A 25,148-nucleotide genomic window follows, 5' to 3' on the forward strand; every position below is an offset into this window, starting at 1 on the left:
GCATATGGTGTTACTGGCCTTCATTAATCGTGGAATTGAATTTAGGAGCCGAGAGGTAATGTTGCAGGTATATAGAACCCTGGTCAGACCCCACTTGGAGTACTGTGCTCAGTTCTGGTCGCCTCACTACAGGAAGGATGTGGAAGCCATAGAAAGGATGCAGAGGAGATTTACAAGGATGTTGCCTGGATTGGGGAGCATGCCTTGTGAAAACAGGTTGAGTGAACTTGGCCTTTTCTCCTCGGAGCGACGGAGGATGAGAGATGACCTGATAGAGGTGTATAAGATGATGAGAAGCATTGATCGTGTGGATAGTTAGAGGCTTTTTCTTAGGGCTGAAATGGTTGCCACAAGAGGGCACAGGTTTAAGGTGCTCGGGAGCAGGTACAGGAGAGATGTCAGGGATAAGTTTTTTACGCAGAGAGTGGTGAGTGTGTGGAATGGGCTGCTGGCAATGGTGGTGGAGGCGGATACAACAGGGTTTTTTTTTGAGAGACTTTTGGATAGGTACATGGAGCTTAGAAAAATAGAGGGCTGTGGGTAAGCCTAGGTAATTTCTAAGGTAGGGACATGTTTGGCACAACTTTGTGGGCCGAAGGGCCTGTATTGTGCTGTAGGTTTTCTATGCTTCTGTGTTTCTTATCTAAGAAAGGATGCTGGCGTTGGAGAGGGTTCAAAAGATGTTCATAGAAATTATTCTGAGATTGAAAGATTTATCATATGAAGAGAGTTTGATGGCCCCGCGCCTGTACTCACTGGAGTTCAGAAGGCGGGGGGGGGCGGGGGAGATCTCATTGAAACCTATTGAATGTTGAAGGCCTCGATAAAGTGGTTATGGAGAGGAGGTTTCCTATGGTGGGGGAGTCTAAGACCAGAGGACACAGTCTCAGAATAGAAGGATATCAATTTAGAACAGGTGAGGAATTTCTTTGGCCAGAGTGTGGTGAGTATGGAATTTTTTTTGCCACAGGCAGCTGTGAAGTCCAAGTCATTGAGTATATTTAAGGCAGAGGTTGATAGATTCTTGATTAGTCAGGGCATGAAGGGATACGGAGGGACAGCCTACAGGGACGAGGTTCAGCACCTGGCCACGTGGTGTGCCAACAACAACCTGGCCCTTAACACCCAGAAGACCAAGGAGATCATTGTGGAATTCAGGCACGCTAGGAGCCACACTCACGGCCCCATCTACATCAATGGAGCTGTAGTGGAGGGTGTATCAACCTTCAAATTCTTTTTTGTCCACATTTCCAAGGATCTCACCTGGTCCCTGAACTCCTCCATCCTGATCAAAAAGGTGCAACAGCGCCTTTATTTCCTGCAGAGCATCAAGAAAACTCACCTCTGTCCCAGGATACTGACAGAGTTTTACTGCTGTACCCCATTGAGAGCATACTCACCAACTGCATCTCAGTGTGGTATGGCAATTGTCCCGTATCGGACCACAAAGCACTCCAGCGTATGGTGTAAACTGCCCAGCGGATTATCGGCACCCAATTGCCCACCATTGAGAATATCTACCATAAACGCTGCTTGGGCAGGACGAAATGCATCTCACCCTAACCATGGACTTTTTCTCTCCTCCTATCCGGTAGGCGCTACAGGAGCTTCCACTCCCACACCAGCAGGCACAGGAAGAGCTTCTTCCCTGCGGCTGTGACCCTGTTGAACCTCACATCACAGCGCTAAGCAGTATTGCACCCATATTGTACTGTCTCAGTAATTTTATATTTTTGTGCTGTAGCACTTTTTATTCGCAGTTATTTTGTAAATAGCGCTATTCTTTGCATTTCTGGTTAGATGCTAACTGCATTTCATTGGCTTTGTACCTGTACTTGGCACAAAGACAATAAAGTTGAATCTAATCTAATCTAATCCATATGCATCAGCCATGATGAAATGGTGGAGCAGACTCGGTGGAGCAGACTCGATGGTCCGAATGGCCTAATTCTGCTCCTATATCGTATGGTCTTATAATGCCATTAGTTTCAAGGTAATTATGGAAAAGGGTAGGTCTGGTCCTTGGGTTGAGATTCTTAAAAAGATCTAACAAGTGTGGATTGGGACACGTTTTCTGGCAAAGATGTTCTTGGTAAATGGGAGGCCTTCAAAAGTGAAATATTGAGAGTAGAGGGTTTGTTTGTTCCTGCAGAATAAGAGCAAGAATAACAATTTTAGGGAACTTTGGTTTTTGTGAGATTTTGATGTCCTGGTTTTAAAAAAAAAGGAGGTGCCTAGCAGGTATAGAGGGAAACAAATTAGGTACATGAGGAGTATAATAAATGCAATAGAACACCTGAAGAAATCAGGAAGGCTAAAAGAAAGCATGAGGTAGCTCCTGGGGGCTTCTACAGATATTAAGAGCAAAAGGATAGCAACAGTCAAAATTGATCCTCCTGAAGATCAATGTGGTCATCTATGCATGGAGCCAAAAGAAATAGGGGAGATCTTAAATGGATATTTTGCAGCTGTATTTACTTGGGAGTTATGAGACAATGCAGCAGTAAGGTCATGGACCATATACAGATTACAGAGGAGGAGGTGTTTGCTGTCTTGAGGCATATAAGGGTGGATAAATCACCAGGGTCTGACAGGGTGTTCCCTTGGACATTGTGGGAGGCTAGTACAGAAATTGCAGGGGCCCCAGCAGAGATATTTCAAACATCCGTAGACACGGGTGAGGTGTTCGAGGATTGGTGGATGGGTGATGTTGTTCCATTGTTTAAGAAAAGCTTTAAGAATAGGCCAGGAAATTGTTGGCCTGTAGTGGGAAAGTTATTGGAAGGTATCTTAAGATCCGAACATTTAAGTGTTTGGATAGACACTTATTTCTAGCGATAATGAGAAAACCTCTCCTCTGTAGGCTGACACCCTGACACAGTGGTGCCAAGATAACAACTGATTAGGGGTAGTCAAAATGGCTTTGTGCATGGTAAGACGTGTCTAAAAAAATCTTAAAGAGTTTTTTGAGGAAGTTACCAGGGAGGTTGATGAAGGCAGTGGAGTAGATGTTGTCAAGGCCTTTGACAAGGTCCCATATGGAGGTTGGTCAAGAAAGTTCAGTACCTTCATATTCAAGATGAAGTATTAGAACTTATTTAAATCTTGCATCCATCCCACAACGTGAGGGAGTAAAAATCTTTGCATTATGACTCCGTCGCAATGTACAGACATGTGAATTTAAAAGTAATGGCTTGTAGGAAGAAGCTGTCCTGTAGCCTGTTGTTCCTGGTTTTAATGCTGCGGTAGCGTTTGCCAGATGGAAGCAGCTGAAACAGTTTATGGTTGAGGTGACTGTGTCCACGATGATTTTCCGGGGCTTCTTCCCGCACCTGCTGCTATATATGTCCTCAGTGGAGAAAAGTTCACATCTACAGATGTGCTGGGCTGTCCGTACCACTCTGCAGTGCCCAGCAATCAAGGTTGGTGCAGTTCTCGTACCAGTCAGTGATACAGCCAGTTAGTATGCTCTCAATGGTGCCCCAGTAGAAGGTCTTGAGGATTTGGGGCCCTATGCCAAACTTCTTCAGTTGCCTGAAGTGGAAGAGACGCTGTTGTGCTTTTTTTTGCCACAAAGCCGGTGTGTACAGTCCAGGTGAGATCATCGATGATGTGTATACCGAGGAACTTGAAAACTATTCACCCTCTCAACTGCAGACCCATTGATGTTGATGGGGTCAAGCCTGTCTCCGTTTCCCCTGTAATCCACAATCAGCTCGTTTGTTTTTTGGACATTGAGAGATTGTTATCCTGGCACCACTGTGTCAGGGTGTCAACCTCTCCTCTAGGCTTTCTCATTACTGCTTGAAATAAGGCTAATGAAAGTCATGTCATCTGCGAATTTGATCAGCTGATTGGAGCTGTGTGTGGCAGTACAGTTGTGGATTAGACATAATAAATTGGATTAGACTTCGGCTTTGCAGAAGAAGCCAGAGAGTGGTTGTAGATGGTTGCTTCTCTGACTGGAGGCCCTGTGAATAATGGTGTACGGCCAGAATCAGTACTGGGTCCATTGTTGTTTGTCATCTATATCAATGATCCGGATGATAGTGTGGTAAACTGAATCAGCAAATCTGCAGATGATCCAAGATCCGGGGTGTGAATAGACTGTGAAGAAGACTATCAAAGCATCCAGCGGGATCTGGCTTAGTTAGAAAATGTGTCAGCAAATGGCAGATGGACTTCAATGCCCCCAGGTGTGTGGTGTTGCACTTTGGGAGGGCTAACCAGCATAAAACTTACACATTTATCCACCTAATGTACTGTAAGACCACCAATACTTCCACTTTGGCAATTTGTGGTCCAAGACGTCACAGCTCATTTGCGTTAATTCCTTTGCCTTTGTGATCTTCTCAATTATCAGTAAAAACTGATGAGAAATACTCACTCATTTCCTGTGGCTCACTCATTCCCTGGTCACCCTTTTACTATTAAAATAAGAGTAAAGGAGATGGAGACATTTGCTAAGGAAAGAGGATGTGGCTATGGAAATGGGTTTTGACTAACAGCTTAACAAAGATGAGAAGGGAAATCCAGAGGCTAGAGAAACAGAAATCCTGTTGGGAGAGCAGAGGGGGTTGCCTGCATTATGTTTAATTGATGTAGCCATGTAAAGTGCTAATTATTTTACTTGTGTTTGTCTGCAGATTCTTTATTTGATACATTCCATGCAGTAGGTGACATGATGAACATTTGTCAGATACTTGCAATAATGGAGGTTATAAACCCGCTGTTGGGATTAGTGAGAACAGCATTGGTACCTGCAATAATCCAGGTATGAATAGGTATTGGATGGGACAGTGGGTAGAAAGAAACCAAGGTAAAGGCAAATTACTACTCCTTTCCTCATGGGAAAATGTTTTGGTGAAAATCATAGAAATACACACTTTGCTTCTTGTTGAGATAGTGTGTGTACAGCTGCCAGTGAAGCCTGTGTTCCAGGATGTGCTTGCATAGAACATTGAACAGTAGAGCACAGGAAAAGACTCTTCATACCACCATGTGTGCTGAGCTAATTCAGCTTATGACACCTAGTCCCTTCTGCCTGTACGTAGTCTATATCCCTTCATCCTCTACACGTTCATGTGCTTACATATATAAGAACCTCTTAAATTCCTCACTCACCACCGTCCTTGCAATACACTCCAGAGACTCATCACACTCTGTTTTAATAAAAAAACAACTTGCCTTGCCATGCACATCATCTTTGAATTTTCTTCCATTCACCTCTACTATTAGACATTTTGACCTTGGGGAAAATGATACGGACAGTCTATCTATGCCTCTCATAATTTTATGAACTTCTATCAGATCTCCCCTCAACCTCCACTCTCCAGAGAAAAGAACCCTTGTCTGTCCATCATCTTAAACCACATGCCCTGTAATACATGCAGCTTCCTGGTAAACTACTCTGCACCCTCCCCAAAGTGTCTACAACTTCTTACAATATGGTAACCAGAACTGAATGCAGTACTCGTACTCCAGATGGGGCCTGACATAGGGTTTTATAAAGTTACAACATAACTTACTGACTCCTAAAATCAATGCCTTGATTAATAAAGGGAAGCATGCATATGCCGCCTTTACTATCCTATCAGCCTGTGCAGCCACTTTCACGGAGCTACAGACCTGGACCCTAGGGTCCCATTGCACTGCGCTGTTAAGGGTCCTGACATTAGCTGTATACTTTCCCTCTATATCTGATCTTCCAAAGTGCAACACCTTACACTTGCCTGATTGAAGACCATCTGCCCATATCTGCAACTGATCTATGTATCATTTTATCCTTTAGCAATCTTCTACACTATCCACTTGCTGTCCTATACATCCATATTTTCATTCAGATGATTATATATATCACACACAGCAGAGGACCCTGTGGAACACCAGTAGTCACAAACCTCCAGCCACAATAAGATGTGTCAACTACTACTCTCTATCCCAATTCTGAACCGAAATGGCCAAATTACCATAAGAACATAAGAAATAGGAGCAGGACTAGGCCATCTGGCCCATCAAGCCTGCTCCACTCTTCAATAGGTCATGGCTGATCTAACCATGGACTCATCTCCACGTACCCTGCATTTTCCCCATAACCCTTAATTGCCCTGAATCTCATGCATCTTAATCTTTTGGTTGAGTCTACCATGACGAATCTTGATAAATGTATCACTAAAATCCATCTATTCAACATTCAATGCTTTACTTTCATTCATCACTTTTGTCACCTCAATGAAAAATCAATTAAGTTTGTAAGACTTGTAACCTGCAGTGAGGAACTGAGTGAAGTCCAGTGTTGTTCTCATTTTGTAAGCTGAATGTTCACTTCACATGTAGATTGTTTTCTGTAAGTCAACTTGACTCACTGAAATAAACGTAAACCAGCAATTTGGTTACGGAGTGAGTTTATTTTTAAGTGCCATTATGTACAAACCAAAGAGGAGCAGAAATATAAATAAAGCGATAAGTATTTAAAACCTTCAAAGCATTTTCATCCTTTGAGGTGTAAGTCCTGTTTTTATAGTTGAGACATTTAACAATGTAATCTTTGCTTCAATTGTTTTAACAGGTAATGGGAAGGATCATGATTCTGTTTGTGGTGATAGGGAATCAGGCGGAAATGCAGAATAAAGCAGCAGTTTTTGCCGTCTTTTACCTCTGGAGCATCATTGAAATGTTCCGGTTTGTATTTCACTCATTTTCTTTATCTCAGATTCACCTGATTGTCAAAAGACTGTGGAGCAACAACGATCTTCTGGCGGATCTCAGCAGGTCAAGGATTAGCCTCTCGACTTTCAGTAGTAAGGGAAGATGGCCTCTATAAAGAGGGGAAAGGAAGTGATGAAAAAGGAGCTCAACGTGATTACCGGGGCTGAGGATGGGTGTAAGATGAAAGGCAGGTTCTGCCAGATAAGGGAGGGGAGTGGGAATGCAGTTGGGGATCGTGGTAGGTGAATGATAGATGGAGGCAGGGAGAGACAGAGAGAAAAATTGAGAGACTGGGCAAGGTGGGGAGAGGAGTGTGCAGGTTGAAGATGGCTGATGGAGAAGGATCAGCAGGAACACAGCTCCCAGTACTGGACTCCAATCGGTAAAGGAGATGAGAATGGGAACCATTCGGGAAGAGGTGAATGGCAGATGGAATCCACGTCAGTCACAGTTTGGGGGGGGCAGTGGGTATTGTCAGCGCGGCGGTTGGTGTGTGTGGTGCCTTGTTGGGGCAGTCGGTGTGTCTGGTGGGTATTGTTGGCACGATGGTCGGTGTGTGCAGTGAGTATTATCGGTGTGTGGTTGGCGGGTGTGTTGGTTGGCTTGTAGTGATGGGTATAGAACCAGAAGGCGAAGATGGGTAGTTGGGTCTGCTGTTGATTTAAGTAAATGGAGATGAAAATGGAATGATCAGCAGAGGGCATTGGGAGAGGGGGGAATGAGTTGTAGATTATACAGCCGGCACAAACTATCTGTCACCCCAGGCACCTGCCTCTAAATCTGCTTTCATGTATCATTCAGCTGCCACCATCCCCTAACTCCAAGTTCACGTACTTGCCCTCCCATATCTGGTACAACCTGTTTGTCACCTTACACTCCTTTTGAGTCTTATCAGTCAACACAAAATAATCTGCAGATGCTGTTGTCAAAGGAACACTCACAATGCGCTGGAGGAACTCAGCAGGTTAGTCAGCATCAGTTGAAAAAATTAGTCGACGATTTGGGCCGAAACCCTTCATCAGGACTGAAGGAAGAACTTTGGGGAGGGTTTGAAGAATGCTGGTAGTTGAAAAAAAGACAAAGGGGTGGGGGAGGGGAAGCAGGGAGGTAATTTTTTTCTTCAGACTAAGGGTGTAGCTATGGGAACTCGCATGGGACCCAGCTACGCCTGCCTCTTCGTTGGTTATGTGGAACAGTCTGTGCTCCAAACCTATTATGGTACTGCTCCCCATCTTTTCCTTCGATACATTGATGACTACATTGGTGCTGCTTCCTGCACCCATGCTGAGCTCGTCAATTTCATCGACTTTACTTCAAACTTCCACCCAGCCCTCAAATTCACTTGGTCTATCTCTGACACTTCTCTCCCCTTTCTCGATGTCTCGGTCTCCATCACTGGAGACAGACTGTCCACTGACATCTTCTACAAGCCCACTGCCTCTCATAACTACCTCGACTATACCTCTTCCCACCCTGCCAAATGCAGAAATGCCATTCTCTATTCCCAGTTCCTCCGTCTCCGCCGCATCTGCTCGCAGGATGAGGCTTTCCGTTCTAGGATATCTCAAATGTCCTCTTTCTTTAAGGATCGTGGTTTCCGTTCTACGGTGATCAATGATGCCCTCACCTGCATCTCCTCCATTTCCCGCACTTCGGCCCTCACCCCATCTTCCCGCCACCACAACCGGGACAGAGTTCCCCTTGTCCTCACCTACCACCCCACCAGCCTCCGGATCTAGCACATTATCTTCCGCAACTTCCGCCACCTTCAACAGGACCCCACCACTAAGCACATCTTTCCCTCTCCACCCCTCTCTGCTTTCCTCAGGGATCGATCCCTCCGCGACTCACTTATCCGCATATCCATCCCCACATATCTCCCACCCGGCACTTATCCCTGTAGGCGTAAGTGCTACACCTGTCCCTACACCTCCTCTCTTGCCACCATTCAGGGCCCCAAACAGTCCTTCCAGGTGAGGCAACACTTCACTTGCGAATCTGTTGGGGTCATCTATTGCATCCGGTGCTCCTGGTGCAGCCTCCTCTACATCGGTGAAACCGGACGCAGATTGGGGGACTGCTTCGTCGGGCACCTCCACTCCGTCCGCCACAACAGACAGGATCTCCTGGTAGCCACCCACTTCAACTCTGCTTCCCATTCCCATTCAGATATGTTCATACATGGCCTCCTCTACTGCCATGATGAGGCTAAATTCAGGTTGGAGGAGCAACACCTCATATACCATCTAGGTAGTCTCCAGCCCCTTGGTATGAACATAGAATTCTCCAACTTCCGGTAATTCCCTCCCCCTCTGTCCCTATTTCACATCACCTCTCTCATAGTTCCTCCTCCTTCTACTACTGCACATTGTTCTCCTGCCAATCACCTCCCTGCTTCCCCTCTCCCACCCCTTTGTCTTTAAAATTACTTTTTTTCAACTACCAGCATTCTTCAAACCCTCCCCAAAGTTCTTCCTTCAGTCCCGATTTCGGCCGGAACCGTCGACTAATCTTTTCTACTGATGCTGACTGACCTGCTGAGTTCCTCCAGTGCATTGTGAGTCTTATCGGTCACCTTGAATGCCTATCTCGCTACTTCCCTTCCATTTTTATACAGGCCCCTTTCAGTTCTGATGCAGAGTTTTGAGTGGAAATGTTGGCAATTCCTTTCCTGCCACTGATTTACTACAGCAGATTGATTGGTGCTGGTAGTTCCGACAATGCTTTTAAGAGGCAGACAAATCGGAGCAGGTTTAGTGTTGTGAAATGTGTGGATTTGTGGTAGCAGTCCAGTGCAGGGTTAACAAATTACTATGTTACAATAAAAATAAAGTGCAAAAGTAAGAGTATGAAGTTAGTCTTCATGAATCATGGCAGAAGGGAAGAAACTGTTCCTAAAGAATTGAGTGTGGGTCAGTGTTTGGGCTCCTGTACCTGCTCTCTGATGCTTGAAATAAGAAGAACACTTGTTCTGGTGAGGGTGCTTAATAATGGATGCTGCCTTCTTGAGGTGTTACCTCTTGAAGATGTCCTCAATGGTGGGGAGGGGTTATGCCCTTGCATTTGTACCGGATCTTCACCATTCTGAGGCAGAATGTTCTGTCCTCAGTAAGACCTTCACCTTTGACCCCCTGCGCCCACACCTCAGCGAGTTCCGCGCCCACCATGATGCTGAGCTATTCTTACACCACCTCCATTTCCGAGCCTACTTCTTTGGCCAGGACTCTTCACCAATGACCTTGTTCCTCTCTTCCTGGACACCCCGACCTGGTCTTCTGCCTGCTCTGGACCTTTTCATTGCCAACTGCCGACAGGACATCAACCGTCTGAACTTCAACACACTTTTCTCCAATTCCAACCTCACCATCAAACCTGCAGATAAAGGTGCTGTAGTAGTCTGCTGGACTAACCTCTACCTTGCTGAGGCTCTGCAACAATTCTCAGACACCTCCTCTTACATCACCTTGAACAGGATCCCACTAAGGAGAACCAGGCCATTGTCTCCCATACCATCGCTGATCTTATTAGCTCTGGGCATCTCCCATTCACTGATGCAGACCTCATAGTTCCCACACCCTGCACCTCCAGTTTCTGCCTCCTACCCAAGATCCACAAACCCACTTGTCCAGGTAGACTCATTGTTTCAGCTTGATCTTGCCCTACTGAACTCATATCTGTATACCTCGACTGTCTTATCCCCGAGTTTAGTCCCTTCCTACCTACATCCGTGATACTTCACATGCTCTGGATCTTTTCAATGATTTCAAGTTCCCTGGCCCCCATCATTTTATTTTCACTATGGATGTCCAGTCCCTATACACCTTCCCCCCTCCCCCCACCACCAGGAAGGCCTCAAAGCTCTGTTTCTTTCTGGACACCAGACCCAACCAGTTCCTCTCCACCACCACTCTCCTCTGTCTAGCGGAACTTGTCTTCATTCTTAATAATTTCTCCTTTGGCTACTCCCACTTCGTTCAAACAAAAGGTGTAGCTATTGACGCTCACATGCGTCCAAACTATGCCTGCCTGTTTGTTGGCCATGTGGAACAGTCTTATGTTCCAAGCTACACTGGTGTCCGTCCCCCACTTTTCCTATGCTACGTCAATGACTGCAGTGGGGCTGCTTCCTGCACCCATGCCGAGCTCGTCGACTTCATCAACTTTGCCTCCAACTTCCACCTTGCCCTCGAATTTACCTGGTCTATTTCCAACACCTCCCTCCCCTTTCTCGATCTCACTGTCTCTGTCTCTGGAGACAGCTTATCTACTGATGTCTATTATAAGCCTACGGACTCTCACAGCTACCTGGACTATACTTCTTATCACCCTGTTACTTGTAAAAATGCCATCTTTTTCTTTCAATTCCTCCATCTGCTCTCAGGATGAGGCTTTTTATTCTAGAACAAAGGAAATGTCCTCCTTTTTCAAAGAAAGGGGCTTCTCTTCCTCCACCATCAATGCTGCCCTCAACTGCATCTCTTCCATTTCACACATGTCTGCTCTTACCTCATCCTCCAGCCACCCTACCAGAGATAGGGTTCCTCTTGACCTCCCCTACCACCCCATCAGCCTCTGCATCTAGCACATAACTCCCCGGAACTTCTGTCATCTCCAACTGGGTCCCACCACCAAGCACATCTTTCCCTCCCCCCACCAGCTTTCTGCTTTTCACAGGGATCTACATGACTCCCTTGTTCATTCATCCCTCCCCACTGATCTCCCTCCTAGCACTTATCCTTGCAAGCGGAACAAGTGGTACATCTGTCCTGACACCTCCTCCCGCACTAGTATTCAGGGCATCAAACAGTCCTTCCAGTTTCACCGGTGAGTCTGTTGGGGTCATATACTGTGTCCGATGCTCCCGGTGTGGCCTCCTGTATATCAGTGAGAACCGACGTAGATTGGGAGACCATTTCACTGAGCAACTATGCTCTGTCCACCATAAGAAGCAGGATCTCATCGTGGCCACCCATTTTAATTCCACTTCCCATTCCCATTTTGATTTCCATTTGCAGGATGTGGGAAGTCAGGGTAAGCATAATCGTCCCTGATTACTACACCTGCAAAAGGTGCATCCAGCTGCAGCTCCTGACAAACCGAGTTAGGGAACTGGAGCTGGATGAACTTCGGATCATTCGGGAGGCAGAGGCAGAAATAAAGAGGAGTTACAGGCAGATAGTCACCCCTAACAGCCAGGAGACAGGTGACTGTCAGGAGAAGGAAGGGGAAGAGACAGAATGAGAAGAGCACCCCTGTGGCCGTTCCCACCAATAATAAGTACATCGTTTTGGATACTGTTGATGGGGACGACTTAGCAGGGACAAGTTGCAGTGGTTGCGTCTCTGGCACCGAGATGGGACCCTCAACTCAGAAGGGAAGGAGGGAAAAGAGGAGAGCAGTAGTGATAGGGGATTTGATAGTTAGGGGGACAGATAAGAGGTTCTGTGGAAGAGATCGAGAATCCCGGATGGTCTGTTGGCTCGCTGGTGCCAAGGTCCGCAATATCTCGGATCGATTTCTCAGTATTCTCAAGAGGAGGGGTGAACAGCCGGATGTCGTGCTCCATGTAGGGACCAATGACGTGGGTAGGAAGAGTGTGGAGGTCCTGAAAGGTGAGTTTAGGGAGTTAGGCGCCAAGTTAAAGGACAGGACCTCCAGGATAGCAATCTCAGGATAGCTACCAGTATCACGTGCAGGCGGGTTTAGAAATAGTAAGATAGCGCAGATCAACACGCGGCTGAAGGCATGGTGCAGGAAGGAGGTCTTCAGATTTATAGATAATTGGGCAGTTCCAGGGAAGGTGGGACCTGTTCCGGCAGGACGGTCTACATCTGAACTGGAGGGGGACAAATATTCTTGTGGGTAGGTTTGCTAGACAGGGTCCAGTGGATTTAAACTAGATACAAGGGGGGAGGGGAACCAGAGTGTAGGAACAGATGTAGGGGAGAATGAAGAAAAAGAAGTTAGTAAAGTTGTTTGCACCGTTAGTGGTAAACAGAGAGTAAGAGGTAGAAAATTTCTTAAATGCATCTATTTTAATGCTAAGGAACATTGTAAGAAAGGTGGATGAACTTAGAGCATGGATTGATAACTGGAAGTATGATGTTGTAGTTACTAGTGAAACATGGTTGCAGGAGGGGTGTGATTGGCAACTAAATATTCCTGGATTTCGTTGCTTCAGGTGTGATAGAATCGGAGGGACAAGAGGGGGAGGTGTTGTATTGCTTGTCAGAGAAAATATTACAGCGGTGCGCTGGCAGGATAGATTAGAGGGCTCGTCTAAGGAGGCTATTTGGGTGGAATTGAGGAATGGGAAAGATGTAGTAACACTTATAGGGGTGTATTATAGACCACCTAATGGGGAGCGAGAATTGGAGGAGCAAATTTGTAAGGAGATAGCAGATATTTGTAGTAAGCATAAGGTTGTCATTGTGGGAGATTTTAATTTTCCACACATAGACTGGGAAGCCCATACTGTAAAAAGGCTGGATGGTTTGGAGTTTGTAAAATGTGTGCAGGATAGTTTTTTGCAGCAATACATAGAGGTACCAACGAGAGAAGGGGCAGTGTTGGATCTCCTGTTAGGGAATGAGATAGGTCAGGTGACGAAGGTTTTTGTTGGGGAGCACTTCGGGTCCAGTGATCACAATGCTATTAGTTTCAATGTAGTTATGGAGAAGGATAGATCTGGACCCAGGGTTTAGATTTTTGATTGGAAAAAGGCAAACTTTGAGGAGATGTGAAAGGATTTAGGAGGAGTGGATTGGGACAATTTGTTTTATGGGAAGAATGTAATAGAGAAATGGAGGTCATTTAAAGGTGAAATTTTGACAGTACAGAATCTATATGTTCCTGTTAGGTTTAAAGGTTAAAAGTTTGAGAGAGCCATGGTTTTCAAGGGATATTGGAAACTTGGTTCGGAAAAAGGGAGAGATCTACAATAAATATAGACAGCATGCAGTAAATGAGGTGCTCAAGGAATATAAAGAATGTAAAAAGAATCTTAAGAAAGAAATTAGAAAAGCTAAAAGAAGATATGAGGTTGCTTTGGCAAGTAAGGTGAAAATAAATCCCAAGGGTTTCTAACGTTATATAAATAGCAGAAGGATAGTGAGGGATAAAATTGGTCCCTTAGAGAATCAGAGTGGACGGCTATGTGTGGAGCCAAAACAGATATGGGGGAGATTATTAACAATTTCTTTGCTTCGGTATTCACTAAGGAGAAGGATATTGAATTGTGTAAGATAAGGGAAACGGGTAGGGAAGTTATGGAAACTATGATGATTAAAGAAGTAGTAGTACTGGAGCTTTTAAGGAATATAAAAGGGATAAGTCTCCGGGTCCTGACAGGATATTCCCTGGGACATTGAGGGAAGTTATTGTGGAAATAGCAGGGGCTCTGACAGAAATATTTCAAACGTCATTAGAAACAGGGATGGTGCCAGAGGATCGGCGTATTGCTCATGTTGTTCCATTGTTTAAAAAGGCTTCTAAGAGTATACCAGCAATTATCGGCCTGTGAGTTTGACGTCAGTGGTGGTTAAATTGATGGAAAGTATTCTTAGAGATGGTATATATAATTATCTGGATAGACAGGGTCTGATTAGGAACAGTCAACATAGATTTGTGCGTGGAAGGTCATGTTAAGGAATGTTGACGAGGGTAAAGCGGTGGATGTTGTCTATATGGACTTCAGTAAGGCCTTTGACAAGGTCCCACACAGAAGGTTGGTTAGGAAGGTTCAATCGTTGGGTTTTAATATTGAAGTAGTGAAATGGATTCAGCAGTGGCTGGATGGGAGACGCCAGAGAGTGGTGGTAGAAAACTGTTTGTCAGATTGGAGGCCAGTGACTAGTGGTGTGCCTCAAGGATCTGTACTGGGTCCAATGTTATTTGTCATAAACATTAATGATCTGGATGTTGGGGTGGTAAATTGGATGAGTAAGTATGCAGATGATACTAAGATAGGTGGAGTTGTGGATAATGAAGTAGGTTTTCAAAGCTTGCAAAGAGATTTGGGCCAGTTAGAAGAGTGGGCTGAAAGATGGCAGATGGAGTTTAATGCTGATAAATGTGAGGTGCTACACTTCGGTAGGACTAATCAAAATAGGACATACATGGTAAATGGTAGGGCATTGAAGAATGCAGTAGAACAGAGGGATCTAGGAATAATGGTGCATAGATCCTTGAAGGTGGAATCTCATGTGGATAGGGTGGTGAAGAAGGCTTTTGGTATGCTGGCCTTTATAAACCAGAGCATTGAGTATAGGAGTTGGGATGTAATATTGAAATTGTACAAGGCATTGGTGAGGCCAAATTTGGAGTATTGTGTACAGTTTTGGTCACCAAATTATAGGAAAGATGTCAACAAAATAGAGCGAATACACAGAAGGTTTACTAGAATGTTACCTGGGTTTCATCACCTAAGTTACAGAGAAAGGGTTGAACAAGTTGGGTCTTTATTCTTTGGAACGTAGAAGGTTGAGGGGGTCTTGATAGAGGTATTTAAAATTATGAGAGGGATAGATAGAGTTGATATGGATAGGCTTTTTCCGTTGAGAGTGGGGGAGATTCAAACAAAAGGACATGAGTTGAGAGTTAAAGGGCAAAAGTTTAGGGGTAACATGAGGGGGAACTTCTTTACTCAGAGAGTGGTAGCTGTGTGGAACGAGCTTCCAGCAGAAGTGGTTGAGGCAGGTTCGATGTTGTCGTTTAAAGTTAAACTGGACAGCTATATGGACAGGGAAGGAATGGAGGGTTATGGGCTGAGTGCAGGTCGGTGGGACTAGGTGAGAGTAAGAGTTCGGCATGGACTAGAAGGGCCAAGATGGCCCGTTTCCGTGCTGTAATTGTTATATGATATGTCAATACGTGGCCTCCTCTACTTTCGTGATGAGGCCACACTCAGGTTGGAAGAACGACACTTTGTATTCCGTTTGGGTAGCCTCCAACCTGATGGCGTGAACATTGATTTCTCGAGCTTCCGGTAATGACCCTCCCCCTCATCCACACCCCCCCCCCCCATCCCCGGTCACCATTCCCCATCCTGTTTTCCCTCTCTCACCTTATTTCCTTGCCTGCCCATCACCTCCCTCAGGTGCTTTCACCCCTCCTTTTCTTTCTTCCATTGCCTTCTGTTCTCTCCTATTGGACTACTGTACCTCTTCTCCAGCTTTCACCCATCACCTTGTGTTTCTCTCTCCCCTCCCCCATCTTTTAAATGTACTCATCATTTTTTCTCTGGACCTGCTGAAAGGTCTCGGTCCAAAACATCAACTACTTGTTTCCACAGATGCTGCCTGGCCTGCTGAGTCCAGCATCTACAGATTTTCTCTTATTTGTGCCTTTGAGAGAGCTGGCTGAGTTTAGAATACTCTGCAACCTCTTGTGATTCTGCTCATTGGAGACTCCACACCAGGCAGAATGTTCTCCGCCGTACATTAGCAGAAATTTGTCAGAGTCTTTGTCGATATTCCAAATCCCCTCAAACTCCGAATGAAGTAGAGACACTGGCGTGTCTTTGTCATGATTGCATCAGTGTGTTGTACCCAGGATAGGTCCTCTGAGATAACCACATCGAGGAACTTGAAGTTATTTGGCCTTCTGTTGTGTGATTCAAGACCCCCCCTCCCCCAACAAACACAGCTGCCATTGCCCATTTGTTTTGTTCTTTTTCTCTTTCCAATCAGCACGTTGTGGAAGCTGGGAAACAAGGTGCTGGAACTGTGGCAGAAATATTAACATGGGTGAAGTAGGAGAGGCTGAAAGATGGTTAGTATGCCGTGATTTCATAGGTCGTCAGGGAACTGCAGGCTGATCAGCCTAACATCAATGGTGGGAAAATTAGTGGAACGGATGGGAAAGATTGAAAAGAGACCTGAAGGAAAATTTTTATAAACCTACATGTGGGAAGGGGTGTAAATGGGTATGTGGAACAAACTGGAGGGGATTCTGAGGGATAAGATGTACTTGATTAAGGTTAGTCAGCCTAGTTCAATTTGTGGGAGATCATGGTTTCATGAATTTGATTGAGTTCTTTTTGAAGGTCACCTAATGGAAAGTTAGGTTGCAGAGAATGGCTAGTTGGATCCACAACGGGCTTGATGGCAGTAAGCAGAGTGTGAGAGAAGGCTGTTTTCATGCTGGTGGGCTTTGAAGATGAGGCTTTTTGTTCGTCGTCTGTATCAATGAGTTGAATGAGGATGCGCCAAGACATGGTTAGTAAGTTTGCAAATAATACTAGAATTGCAGCTGTTAAGTACAGTGAAGATGGTTATCAAGAATTATCGAGTGATATTGATCAGCTGGGTAAGTGGCCGAGGAAAGGCAAGTGGAGTTTAACTCAAGTAAGTGTGATGTGTTGCATTTTGGGAAGACAAATGAGGGTAGGACTGTGGATGGTAGAGCCCTGGGGATTGTTATAAAACAGAGTACAAGTACGTGCTCCCCTGATAGTGGTGTCACAGGTAAACAGGGTAGTGAAGATGGCTTTTGGCACGTTGGTTTTCATCACTTAGCACTCTTGAGTATAGAAATTGAGAAGTTAAGTTGAAGTTGTACAAGAGGTTGGTTTATTGTATTCTCACTTTGAGTATTGTGTTCAGTTTTGGTCACCCTGCTGTTGTAAAAATGGCATCAAGCTGGAAAGAAAACAGAAAATATTTAAAAGTATGTTGCTTGAATGTATAGAGAGTGGTTGAGCAGGCTAGGACTTTATTCATTGGAGCATAGGAGACTGCAAGGTGATCTTGTACAGTTGCATTAAATCATGAGGGCTATTGATGGGATCAGTGTACACAGTCTTTCTCCCATCAAGAATTCGATGGAAGTGGAGAGATTTAATAGGAACCTGAAGGGCAAATTTTCTGCTGACAGGGTGATGCATATATGGAATGAGCTGCCAGAGGAAGTGGTTGAGTCAGGTACATTAACAACATTTAAAAGATGCTTGGACAGGTACATGGATAGGAAAAGTTTAGAAAGTTATGGGCCAAATGCAGGCAGATGGGTCCAGCTGAGATAGGCTTCTTGGCCGGCATAAACAGGTGAGGCTGAATGATCTCGTGCTGCGTGACTCTCACTCTATGGGGAGAGTAGTGAGGTAGGAGCCAGAGGTGACTGGTGCACTGAGGAAGTGGTAGGATGAGGGAGGTAGATACGGCCCTTGTGGCTAAAGGGATCAGGGGGTATGGAGGGAAGGCTGATACAGGGTTCTGAGTTGGATGATCAGCCATAATCATACTGAATGGTGGTGCAGGCTCGAAGGGCTGAATGGCCTACTCCTGCACCTATTTTTTATGTTTCTATGATGAGCTGAAGGGAGGCTATGTTTAGAAACTGAAGCAGCAGATGACTCTCGGATTAGAAAAGATGGTGCTAGAAGCGGAGAGGGTGAAGGTGAAAAGTGGGAAATACAGCTTTGCACTAAGTTCCCAAGTCGCATAAGATGCGTGTAGTCATACAGCAGAAGCATATCCATTCTGGTCTCCCAAATGCTTGTTCATATGTACTGCTTGTACACAAGTTGGGCATTTGTAAGTTCGGGAGCATTCCTTCAATGTTCCTTCCCATCCTGGGAACATGTACAAGGAAGTGAGGGTGATGTTTGTGTTGTATCAATAATCTAAATATTGCACATCCTGGAATGCTTCGGGTACAGACTGTTTTTGTTGAGTCAATTTTCTGTGAAGTTGGACTGTGTAGTTTGGTTAGGGAGTGAGTCTTACTTCAAAGGGAATAATGACAGGGTCATTAGCAATGTCAAGAAAATGGCAACTCATTTACCACCTTTGTTGTTGCACCACACTTGTTTAATTAACAATCACAGAAGCACAGCCTAGGACGATCCAGTGCATGATAGCTATTGTGCAGCCTTTTATCTATGAGGCATATATGAGGGAGAGGAGAAAGCATCTCTCATGTTCTTTTTGTGCACAGTTGGTGAAATTTAACTTAACCGGCAGGCTTATTTACAAATTACCTGGATTTGGTGGTGCAGTACATTACCAAATGGACACTTAACTGTACTGAGAAGGTACACTTATCGAGGTAAAGCCACATCTGCCTTCTGTGCAGGTTTTGTATGCTACTGAGACAAGGCTATGTACATGAATCATTCTTTTAATGCAACAGGTATCCCCACTACATGTTATCATGTATAGGAACAGAATGGAAAATCCTGACCTGGATCCGATACACCATCTGGATCCCTCTTTATCCACTGGGAGTAATTTCAGAAGGTTGGTTGTTAATTTTTTTAATGTTCTCATTACTGACTTCTGAAATAACTTGCTCTGAGTGGAGTATGAGCTCCTGGCGACTGTCTCTTCCTTTTGGAATCTGCACATAATTGCTGGTTTGTGCTTGTTAACATTCACTTGCATTTCGTTTACTTCTTCCACAGCGGTTTGTGTGGTTCAATCTATTCCATACTTTGAAGAAACTGGAAGATTTACTATCCAGCTGCCCAACCCACTCAACATCTCATTCAGTTTTTCATATTTCCTACGAGGTTACCTTATTATGATGTTCTTGGGTAAGTACCAATTTCTAGTGAAATTTTTGTACGTTTGATTACAATCAGTGGCCACAGTATTAGGTACAAGAGTTGAAACATGGTGTGGTCTTCTGGTGCTGTAACTCATCCACTTTAAGATTCAGTGTGTTGTGTGTTCAGAGATACTCCTCTGCACACCACTGTTGTAATGTGTGGATATTTGAGTTACTGTCACCTTCCTGTCAGCTTGAACCAGTCTGGCCATTCTCCTCTGACCTCTTTCATTAACAAGGTGTTTTTGCCTACAGAACTGCTGCTCATTTGATGTTCTTTTGGTTTTTTTGCACTATTCTCTGTAAACTCTAGAGACGTGTATGAAAATCGCAGGAGATCAACAGTTTCTGAGATACTCAAACCACTCTACCTGGCATCAACAATTATTCCACGATCAAAGTCACTTAGAACACATTTCTTCCCCATTATGATGTTCTGGCTGAACAACAACTGAACCTCTTGACCATGTCTACATGCATTGGGTTACTGCTGAGTGATTGGCTGATTAGGTATTTGCATTAACGGGCAACTGTACCTAATAAAGTGACCACTGATTGTATTTCAGTTGTCAAGCAGTTGATGCATAGAATGCTAAATCAGTTTGGGATGTAAGTGTAAATGGGGTCTCTACATATGGGAGATGAGGTCCAGTGACTTTTTATACCTTTCTTCTCTCCACCTAATAATAATAAGTACTTTATTGATCCTGAGTGGGAAATTCTTTTGCTACAGCAGCAGCGTTTTAAAAACATACCTAGCAGTATGCAGACGTAACTAATAATAAAATACAGAAAAATAATATACACAATACCTACAGTCAATAAATGGTTTGAGTAAGACATCTTAAGAATAATTACAGATAAGAAAATAGAACATTACAGCACATGAAGAGGCCTTTTGGCCTATCCTGTCTCTGCTGACCAAATTTTTATGCCAATTTCAGTGGAACATCTACCTACGTGTGGTCTATTTCCCTGTGGTCTCTGGCCATGTGCCTATTAAATGCCACCATTATATCTGCTTCCTCTTTCCCAGCAATGCTTTCTAGGCAGAAATGCCATTTGTTTTTTTGTCATTCCCTATGATATAAAGTAGATACAGAAACTCAGTATCCGTATTGTAGGGAATGGCTAAAAACCAGACATTGACTGCAATGCACTGAGAATCAAATCAGTTCATACTTTGAAATCATTCCTATTGACTCTTTTTGTGTAGAGTAAGGCTATATTATTAGAAACATGAGTGACAATCAACAGTTTTGTGGCTATGCATGAAAATTATATTAATAACTTATGAAAAAAGTGATTTTTAGACGTACTGCAGTACTTCCCATCTTTGTCCTAGCTATATTTGTCCAATTTGGCACACTATTCTTATGTTTGTCCCATGAAGGGAAGGTAATAGGGATATTCCTGAGAATTACAGACCAGTGAGTCTTTCATCAATGGTGGACAAACTATTGGAGAGGGTTCTTAGAGATGGGATTTACGAGCAGTTGGAGAAGCATAGTCTGATGAGGGATGGCTAGCAAGACTCTGTGAGAGCCAGGTCATGCCTCACGAGCCTGATTGAATTCTTTAAGGAAATGACATTGTTGAAGGTAGAGCAGTGGATGTGGCATATTCAAATTTTTTTAGTAAAGTGTTTGACAAGGCCTCCCCATGGTAGGCTCATTCAGAAAGTCAGGAGATATGGGGCCCAGGGACTTGGGTATGTAGATACAGAATTGGCTTGGCCATAGAAGACCAGGTAGTAGATGGGGTGTATTCTGCCTGGCAGTCTGTGACCAGGGTTAATGATGAAGTTTCAGGGTACTTGGAGACGAATGATAAAATAAGTCAAAGTCAGCATGGTTTATGTAAAGGGAAGTCTTGCCTGACAAATCTGTTAAGAGTTCTTTGAGGAAGTAACAAGCAGGGTGGACGAAGGAGAGGCAGTGGATGTCATTTACTTGGATTTTCAGAAGGCATTTGATAAGGTGCCACACGTGAGGCTGCTTAATAAGATAAAATTGTGTGGGAAAGATACTGGCATCGATAGAGGAATGGCTGACAGGCAGGAGGCAGTGAGTGGGAATAAAAGGGGCCTTTTCAGATTTGCTGTTGGTGACTAGTGGTGTTCCTCAGGGGGTCAGTATTGGAATCACTACTTTTCACATTGTTTGTCAGTGATTTGGATAATGGAATTGATGGCTTTGTGGCAAAGTTTGCAGATCATACGACAATAGGTGGAGGTGTAGGTAGCGCTGAGGAAGCAATGCAATTGCAACAGGCCACAGACAAAATGGATGAGTGGGTAAAAAAAAGTGGCAGATGTAATACAGAGTTGGAAAACATATGATAATGCATTTTGGTAAAAAGAACTATAGTGTGTACTATTATCTAAATGGGGAGTAGGTTCAAACATCGGAGGTGCAGAGGGACTTGGGAGTCCCACAGAAGATTAATTTACAGGTTGAGTATGGTAAAAAGGCAAATGCCATGTTAGTATTCATTTCAAGAGGTCTAGAATGCAAGAGCAAGGATGTATTGCTGAGGCTTTATAAGGCACTGGTGAGGCCTCACCTTGAGTATTATGAACAGTTTTGGGCCCCTGATCATAGAAAAGATGTGCTGACATTGGAGAGGGTCCAGGGGAGGTTCACAAGGATGATTCCAGGAATGAAAGGGTTATCATACGAGGAACGTTTGATGGCTCTGGGTCTGTACTCACTGGAATTCAGAAGGATGACAGTGGATCTCATTGAAACCTTTCAAATGTTGAAAGGCCTAGACAGAGTAGATGTGGAAAGGGTGTTTCCCCTGGTGGGAGAGTATAGGACAAGAGGGCACAGTCTCAGGTTAGAAGGGTGCCCTTTCAAAATAGAGATGCAGAGAAATTTCTTCAGCCAAAGGGTGGTGAATTTGTGGAATTTATTCAGTGGTGGAGGCCAGGTCATTGGGTATACTTAAGGCAGAGATTGGTAAGTTCTTGATTTGACATGGCATTCAAGGTTATGGGGAGAAGGCTAGAAATGGTAGTTGAGGAGGAGATACAAAAAAAGAGGATCTGCCATGATTGAATGGCAGAGAGTTACCTGGCCCTGAAACCCCAGGCAAGGTCATTTGATTCCAAACAATTGGTTTATTCATTGTTACAGAATATCTCTGTAGTACTTCCCTCTCCTTCCCCTTTTCCCAACCATGATTCCCCTCTCCTTGCTCCTTTGCCACTCTCAGTCCACATTAGAGACCCATATCAGTATTGGTTTTATCATCACTCACATATGTCATGAATTTTTTTTGCGGCAGCAGTGCAGTGGAATAAATAAAATTACTACAATACTGTGCAACAGTCGTAGCACCTTGGCTATATATATATATATATATATGCCTATGACTTTTGAACAGTACTGTTAGGTTGATATGGTTGTTAAGAAGGTGTATGGTATATTGTAAACACGAGATTCTGTAGATGCTGGAAATCCAGAGTAACACATACAATATGCTGGAGGAATGCAGTAGGTCAGGCAGCATATATGGAAAGGAACAAACAGTCATTAGCCTGCCTTAGTCAGAGGAGGTTGAGTTCAAGAGCCACAAGGTAATGTTGCAACTCTATATTGTGTCCATTTCTGGTCACCTCATTATAGGCACCAATGTCAAGTAAGCTACAGAACCTGGGCCTCTGTACCTCCCTCCTGGGTGTCAAGATCTCTGAGGATCTAACCTGGTCCCATCATATCGATGCAGCAATAAAGAAGGCAAGACAGCATTCTTCTGAAGGGTCTCAGGCTGAAATGTTGACTGTACTGTTTTCCATAGATGCTGCCTGGCCTGCTGGGTTCTTCCAGCATTTTGTGTGTTGCTTGGATTTCCAGATTCTGCAGAATTTCTCATTTGTGGCTGAGTGGAAAAGCAAATTGTAGAGAGGATGTGGAGCGTCTGCAGAGGGATATAGATAGGTTAAGTGAGTGGGCCAAGGTCTGGCAGATGGAATACAACGTTGGTAAATGCGAAATCATCCACTTTGGAAGTAATAATAGAAGAGCAGATTTATTATTTAAATGGTGAAAGATTGCAGCATGCTGTTGTGCAGAGGGACTTGGGAGTGCTTGTTCATGAATCGCACAAAGGTAGCTTGCAGGTACAACAGGTTATTAAGAAGGCAAATGTAATGTTGACCTTCATTGCTAGAGGGATTGAATTCAAGAGCAGGGAGGTCATGTGGCAACTATACAGGGTACTGGTGAGGCCGCAGCTGGAGTACTGTGTGTTGTTCTGGTCTCCATACTTGAGGAAGGATATACTGGCTTTGGAGACAGTGCAGAAGAGGTTCACCAGGTTGATTCCAGGGATGAAGGGGTTAACCTATGAGGAGAGATCGAGTCGCCTGGGACTATACTCTCTGGAATTCAGAAGAATGAGAGGGGATCTTATAGAAACATACAAAATTTTGAAAGGGATAGATAAGATAGAAGTAGGAAAGTTGTTTCCATTGGTAGGTGAGACTAGAACTGGGGACATTGCCTCAAGATTCAGGGGAGAAGATTTGGGACAGAGATAAGGAGAAACTGTTTTTCCCAGAGAGTGGTGAATCTGTGGAATTCTCTGCCCAGGGAAGCAGTTGAGGCTTCCTCACTAAATATATTTAAGATACGGTTAGATAAGTTTTTACATCGTAAGGGAATTAAGAGTTATGGGGAAAAGGCAAGTAGATAGAGATGAGATGAGTTTACAGACAGATCAGCCATGATCTTATTGAATGGCGGGGCAGACTCGAGGGGCCGGATGGCCTACTCCTCTTATTTTTTATATTCTTATGTTCTTATGTATATTTCATTAGGAGCTTGAGATTTAGTTTGTCACCTAAAACCCTTGAAAACCTCTACAGATGTACTGTGGGGAGCATTCTGAGAGGCTGCATCACTGTCTGGTATAGGAGAGGGCTACTGCACGGGATCAGTGCATTTTTTTAGTCAGAGGGTGGTGAATCTATGGAATTTGTTGCCACGGGCAGCAGTGGAGGCCAAGTCATTGGGTGTATTTAAGGCAGAGATTGATAGGTATCTGAGTAGCCAGGGCATCAAAGGTTATGGTGAGAAGGCAGGGGAGTGGGACTAAATAGGAGAAAATGGATCAGCTCATGATAAAATGGCGGAGCAGACTCGATGGGCCGAATGGCCTACTTCTGCTCCTTTGTCTTATGATCAAAAGAAGCTACAGACAGTTGTAAAATTAGCTCCATCTTGGGTACCAGCCTGTGTAGTATCCAAGACATCTTCAAGGAGCAGTGCCTCAGAAAGGTAGCATCCATTGTTAAGGACACCCCCGCCCCCCCCATTACCCAGGACATACCCCCTTCTCATTGTTACTGTCAGGAAGGAGGTACAGAAGTCTGAAGGTACACACTCAGCGATTCGGGAACAGTTTCTTCCCCTCTATCATCCGATTTCTATATGGACATTGAACCCATGAACACTACCTCATTGATTATTTCTGTTTTTGCACTATTTTTAACTTAACTATTTAATAAATATATAATTCCTCCCCCCCCCCCATATTATCATGCATTGCACTGTATTGCTGCCTCTTAGTTAACAAATTTGACGATATATGCTGATGATATCAAACCTGATTCTGATGGGAGGCTTTAGAGAAGATGTAGAGATTTACCAGGATGCTGCCTGGATAAGATACCATGTCTTATGAAGATAGGTTGAACGAGCTAAGTTTTCTCTTTGGAGCAGAAGATAATGAGAAGTGACTTGATAGAAGTGTACAAGATGATATGAGGCAAAGATCAGCAAATTTGCATGTGACACCAAGATTGGGAATGTAGTGAACTGTGAGTACATCTATCAAAGCTTGCAGCAGGAACTGGACCAGCTGGAAAAATGGTAGACAGGTGT

At 44.2% G+C, this 25,148-nt stretch overlaps 1 protein-coding gene across 2 annotated transcripts in view; it reads left to right on the forward strand.

Annotated features, from left to right (window-relative positions):
- Positions 1-25,148, forward strand: part of hacd3 (3-hydroxyacyl-CoA dehydratase 3) — an 86,677-nt gene that overhangs the window by 58,224 nt on the left and 3,305 nt on the right. For both annotated transcript variants that reach the window (XM_063066346.1, XM_063066347.1), the window contains exons 7-10: positions 4,647-4,774; positions 6,569-6,681; positions 18,841-18,947; positions 19,112-19,243. In XM_063066346.1, the coding sequence (XP_062922416.1) occupies positions 4,647-4,774; positions 6,569-6,681; positions 18,841-18,947; positions 19,112-19,243 (480 nt within the window). The remainder of the gene's footprint in view (positions 1-4,646; positions 4,775-6,568; positions 6,682-18,840; positions 18,948-19,111; positions 19,244-25,148) is intronic.

This window comes from Mobula hypostoma, chromosome 13 (assembly GCF_963921235.1).
Source record: "Mobula hypostoma chromosome 13, sMobHyp1.1, whole genome shotgun sequence".
Taxonomy (NCBI): Eukaryota; Metazoa; Chordata; class Chondrichthyes; order Myliobatiformes; family Myliobatidae; genus Mobula; species Mobula hypostoma.